This window comes from Dipteris shenzhenensis, chromosome 16, assembly GCF_047967505.1.
Source record: "Dipteris shenzhenensis isolate YYH24624 ecotype China chromosome 16, Dip_SZ_1.0, whole genome shotgun sequence".
In the NCBI taxonomy this organism is placed as follows: Eukaryota; Viridiplantae; Streptophyta; class Polypodiopsida; order Gleicheniales; family Dipteridaceae; genus Dipteris; species Dipteris shenzhenensis.
In genome coordinates, this window is record NC_141611.1 from 4,925,063 (window position 1) to 4,931,163 (window position 6,101).

General features: G+C 44.0%; 1 protein-coding gene across 1 annotated transcript; it reads right to left on the reverse strand.

Moving 5' to 3' along the window:
• Positions 1-3,628: 3,628 nt before the first annotated feature.
• Positions 3,629-5,414, reverse strand: LOC147892443 (uncharacterized). Its single transcript, XM_087387740.1, has one exon. It carries the CDS (start codon positions 4,611-4,613, stop codon positions 3,951-3,953), a length of 663 nt encoding a protein of 220 aa, XP_087243866.1. The 5' UTR covers positions 4,614-5,414; the 3' UTR covers positions 3,629-3,950.
• Between the last annotated feature and the right edge of the window lie 687 nt (positions 5,415-6,101).

Here is a 6,101-nt window from a genome sequence, read left to right on the forward strand (position 1 = left end):
GACCATCTCAATAGAACATATGTGCATAGTGAATGATCTGGTAGTAAACGAAGGTTGCCATCGAAGGAATCCCCTTTAATGATGCATGTAGTAGCATCAAGAAGCAAGGAAAACTTTGAATTCCACCTTCAGTTACGCCCCTTAGCACAATGTTCGCACCCTCTATTCTATAAAACTCCCCAATTTTCATAAAATTGACAAATTGGTGACTGTAAGTAGATGGGTATCAGCATGTTACTGTGTGAGAATAAAACTTATCATTGAGGTCTCCCTTCAAGAAGGTAGGGTACTTTGGGTTTATGAATTTGTATGTACCATACTAACAAAGTAAATTTCTCTCAAAAACAAATCTATGAAGTAAATTTCCCTCAAAAACAAATCTATGAGGTGCACAATCAAACAATTGAGTAATACTTAATGAGACCAATGCATTCTCCCCTCCTACAAAATTTTCTTTTGATGGAATCATTGCTTTTGCAATGGTTGCATTGTGTGGAGAGGGCATGAGTTTGTTAACATCTTCACATCCTTCGTAGGAATTCACTTCATCATTCTCTTCTTTAAACATAAGTTGTTTGCTAGCTGTGAATACAAATATGAGAGAAAATAAGCATCTCAACTAAAAGCAAAGGTTTATTCGTGAAAATAAGTTATAGTGGATGTTCTTTATTCATTTCTTTCAATGTAGAACAAATTACATTAAAATGAAACTATCATTGTTGGAGGAAAACTATTCAAAGTACTAAATAAAACAACATTGTTTATAATTATAAACGAAAATACTTATTTCAGTTTCTTTTGAAACAAACCAAATTGTATGAAACTAAACCTCATAGTAACATCCACATCTTATCATAAAAAACAAAATACAACATCAAAGCCAATTTTTAACTTAATCTGATTCAATGTTAATAACATCATTGACTTCAATTTTAGGTATAGGTTTGTTGTCCTCCAAATGTCTCTCATGTTTTAATCTAGAAGAATGTTCATAAGATGTGATTGTGCATCTAAAACTAACATAGTCCGGGTTCTCGCATATAAGTTTCCTCATTGATAGCAAACACAACAAAAGTAATCAATTAAAATTTGGACATGAAAAGCAAAGAATAAAATTCCAAACTTGTGCTTGGGCATACGCCTCTTTTGCAACCTCTTGAAAAGAACCTTTCAAGGATCTCCGAGGGGTCTTCTTGGTGGGAGAATTTTTTAGCAAATTTTCCTTCAATGGCTTGCTTGGGGAAGCGTAAATGGAAGGACTTGACCTTCGGGCGGGTGGGGATGCACTCTTGTCCATATAGGAGCAAGCCAAAGCTGCAGCACCACCTTCACCCAAGTTTACAAAGCAAGATGTCAATGTCTTACAAAGTCTTCAAAGAAATACATACACAAGGCACACATAGTGCTTAAAAATGACAATCCTAAGCAAATTATATTGCAAAGAAAACATTGGTCATTGCCTACTAAACTCCAAAGTATCAATGTTTCAAATCCCTTATTGGGAAACCCAAATCTAAAAATCGTTTTTAGATTTTGAGCCTAATTAAAAAAAACCATCACGTACAACCCTACAACTGCTACTGTTGTCAACTCTTGTCTAGGGAAGTAGGAGAAATACATTTTTTCAATTAGTCTACTCAACCCCAAAGGCAACAGAGTGTACCCAGTTCAAATAACGCTGCACGGATACATTGAAATATATTGCATGCAGTAGACAGACGAAAATGGAATCGCAAGTGCATTAAAGCAAGTAACTATTCGCAAGTTATCGCCTGGCAGGGAAAATACCTGGAGTTGTGCAACCAAAAATTCTACTGGCGCTTGCGACCTCATGGCCAAAACTTCGAGGGACGTGAAGGGTGAAACAACTTCATCATAGGGGAGAGAAGGACCGACGATCTTCAGAAGATGCTCAGTAGACGGCCAAACGATTTGCGTCTGGAAACCACTACAGTCAGAAACAAATCGACATCTGTATGACAGCTTCCAACAGTGGTTCACTGAAAGACTCGGTGAATCGAACCCTTGGATGCAAGGAAAGGTGCACACATAGCCAAGACTACAGCTACGAAATAAAACGCTGCAAAATCTACCGTCGCCACCGTCGCTAACTTTCTTCAAGTCATTGTCTTGCTCAAGTATGAAAATACGCTATAAAGTTGACCGAGACCCTTGTCAGATCTTCTCCACATAGGACTTTTGTGGGGTGTGCAATATGACTAGCTTCTGCTTACTTCAAATGCGATAGCTTAATTATGACCTTAAAGGCACAAGCTGGAGATGCCACTCCAAATAACATGGCGTTGACAATTGTTACTCAGCTCGCTGGCAACCACAACATATAGGGGAATGGGCTGAGGAAGCACTATTCCACCGAACAAGTGACCCCAATTCATTCCTACGTATGGAAGGCAAGAGGGAGGGGCCTGAATTGCAGCTTTGATCATCACCACGTTGCCATGTCATCACATCTGTTCGAAAATCAACCAATTGCACCACCATGTCAACGGCCGCATTGCCACCGAGGACTAACGAATTGCACCATCATCTCCTCTTAATGGGCACTTTCCTTCTATGAAAGTGGCCAGATGAGACGGTGGAGATTTAGCCTCCACCAACCTCGGACCTTTATGGATGCTGCGGATGCACAAGGTTGTTGGTACTTGTAGCTGTTGGCAATTATTGCTTTGCCAACAGCAACTAATGGCATATGTGTGCGCACGAGCGTGCGAGAGATAGATAGAGAGGGGGGGCCTTACCAGCCATTAAGAAGCTCAAAAATAGGATCGATACCCCCATTAAGAACCTCGAAAATAAGAGTATACCCATCTATCAAGAAGCCCCACCAATGAACAAGTTGTGTGCACGAGCACAAGAGAGAGAGAGAGAGAGAGAGAGAGAGAGAGAGAGGGGGCGGCCCTTGCCGGCCATTAAGAAGCTCAAAAATAGGAGAGTGATACCCCCATTAAGAACCTCGAAAATAAGAGAGTATACCCATCTTCCAAGAAGCCCCACTAGTGAACAAGCTAAAGTAGGATGGACACCTCTAACGATGTAATCAAACTCATGCTAGAAGCCATGCCCCTTGACTTTCAAAAATGCGATAAAAAACATGAACATTTTGCCCTTAGCGTCCAGGGTACCCATATACCGTAGCAAGCAGATCTGTACGCTTGTATTCGGTAAACTCCCAGTGTTTGTTCACACTATGCCTCTTCAAATTTTCAAATATACTTGAAATTCACATTTTTTGCGATATTCAAACCTTGCAAAATTTTACAGTTTTACAAAATTCCTGAAGTTCCACAAAACTTCTAAGAAATCCTGCAAGTTCAGAAAGTGATAGGTTCTATCTGAACACTGGTAAGCTTTCACGAGTACGACTTAGCATCTCCCATTCTACAAAACGGAATCTTGCTGGATACCATTAAGTGAGATGAGGGGATTCTACTTATTCTAACTGACTTTACATCACTCTCACTATTCATAGGCAACAGAGGTGTTTCGATTTAAACATAGCAGGCATGCGACTAAAGAGACGCTACTCTGTAAAATTATGAATTCTGCAGACAGATGTTCCGACCGGATTCGATGCAGAAGTGTTTCAAATGATTCAAATAATGTTGGAGATAAAAGAGCACGCTGAAACTAGCCTAAATATACAGAAATACAGGTTATATGTTCTATACATACAAACCTGAGGGCGAGGGTACTAAAAGTTTAGTTTTGCACAAAGGGTAGATGGCAAGCTATACAAGGGTAAGACAAAATTTGCCTAGCTTCAACAAAACTTGGCCTTTGTGGCTGAACCCTCCAAAATTTGTGGTGTTCTCCTTCCTCAAGCTTCCCCCATGTTTTCGTTCACTGGATGAACTGTTCGTTTTCTTCTTTCACGTGTCTGCTTCGGCACCTTCAACATTCTTCGGATGATATCGACAAGGCATCGGCTGTCAAGCGAACTTGTTCTCATTAGTATTTGCGATTTCAACTGCAGCATCCTCATGTCCTGCTGGGTGCATGACCAGACCTTCTTTCTGAAAAAATGTAAAACGCAGGCTGCTGCCCTTTTCTTCTTCTTGTTCGCCCACATTCTGTTCAACTTCCCTGTGGTCAGTTTGATCTGAAGTCGAAATGCAGCGAGTATCAACCGCCTTGCTCTCTCTTTCTCTTGACTCATCGTTCGTCAATCCGTTGATGGCGTTGTCTGCCTCTTCCACGGAAAACCGTTCGGATTGCTCAAGGTCCTCGCTTACGTGCTTCTCCACAAAGACGTGCATTGACCCATCGTATCCCCTTATCCATTCCAACAGCGTTACCTCTGCTTTAGACACTGTGACTTCGCTGGACGCGGTTTCGTAGCTTGCACTCGCTTCTCCTCTTCCGCCTTTAGAGTCTTTCTCCACTTCGCCACCAGATACACCAAAGTGTGCACCGATGCTAACAAGGGCAAGCACGCACAGGGCGGTCGAAACGATAAGAGGTGAGAAGAACACCACGACAGGGAAGAGGGGAGGCGTGAAAAACAGGAGGAGGAAGCAAGATGCGAAGGGATGGCTCTTCACGAGAGTGAGGATGTCTCGGATTCGGATGGCCATCTCCCTCGCGACAGGCATGCTTTGTCGTGTTCTTCCGAGCGGCCTGGGCTTCGTATCGGATTTCCTCTTGGACCAACCTGCTTGCAATCAAAGAATAGCAGTATCTAACATGGAAGCAGCTCTGGAGGTACTGAACTGAGCAGGATGGCTTCCAAAGTTCAAACTAGCATCGAAGAAATCAGGGAAACTCATTGAAGAGGGAGATGGAGCGAAAATCAAGGTAGTGCGCGTAGAATGGGGTGGAGTACTAAGTGAGCCCCTGACGAGGAGGCATGATGGTGAAAGATGGGACTCGCCCCCGACTCCTGAGCAATGTGCTCCCCTCTCTCTCTCTCTCTCTCTCACGCTCTCGCTTGTTCACAAACGCTCTCTGGTATTTCCGCACCTCTGATCACAGTCTGCAGAGTACATCCTCCCAACTTCCTACCTGGATCTGCACCGATTCTGATCATTATTCATGCCCAGCTGAGCGACCCCTCAGCGCATTGCATTATAGAGACTCGAGAGTTCCCTTCGAGCATCCTCGAGTAACTCCGCGCGCGCTTTCTCTCCCCGCATTGCATTCCCTAGGATCCTCGAGATACTCCGCGCGCGCGCGCGCGCGCTCTCTCTCTCCCGCGCCCCCTCATTGTACCAACTTGGCAATCATGCTCACGCTCTCTCTCTCGCTCTCTCTCTCTCTCTCTCACTCAGGGGGAAGGAGGAACATTGATCCGTGACAATCTCGTGATCCCAGTCGCACACTCCAGAGTTCAGGCTCGAGTTTTCTTCTTACGACGAAACGGTCGCCTCGCCTGGCCAGCCGAAGACAGAAGAAGCAATTTCCCAGGCCTATGATCTGAGGCGCAAGCCAACGACTAACACTGTGTGCATGATGCCTTACGCCACTTGACTCAACATGCAGTGTGTACGTCTGCTTAAAGACTCGGGTAAGGGGTAAATAAAAGTGTCAGCAAAGTGTCAGCAAGGACTCCATTCTCATATTTTACAGTATTTAAAGGCTGTGCACGGCAGTGGGCACAACTGTATGTTTTTCACTAGCAGCTGCAATGATGACCCTATCACCTTACACTCTAGAGCACGGCGCTATGGAACCACTGGCACACTCTCTTGTTCGTGTGCACTAACCCTTAGAGGTGCCACCTTCAAACGCACATATCTCCGATCGTTGGAGGCCTTGCTTGTCCATATGCTCTCGGAGTAGTTGTACACGGAGCAAAGATGGGTCGCTCTAATCGTACAAGGAGAAAACAAAGATGGATTAGGGGGCACTCGCATGCCACCCTGCAAAGATCGAAAATCGGTTGCCCCATCCAAAATCCTCTGAAATCCAATCTATGGGATTCTGTCCACATACGTGACAACTCCTGTAGCTACTCGCCGAGTTGTGCATGAGAACACCTTCTGGCCTTCACTGGTTGAGGAGCAGCTCTCACACAAGCAAAAACGCCAAGGGAGGACGATACATATTCAAATTTCATCATGGGCAGCTTTGGAGTCCACCCG

What these genes read in the sequence shown, in the direction of transcription:
- LOC147892443 (XM_087387740.1), bottom strand. Translation starts at nt 4,613, where the DNA reads ATGCCTGTCGCGAGGGAGATGGCCATCCGAATCCGAGACATCCTCACT.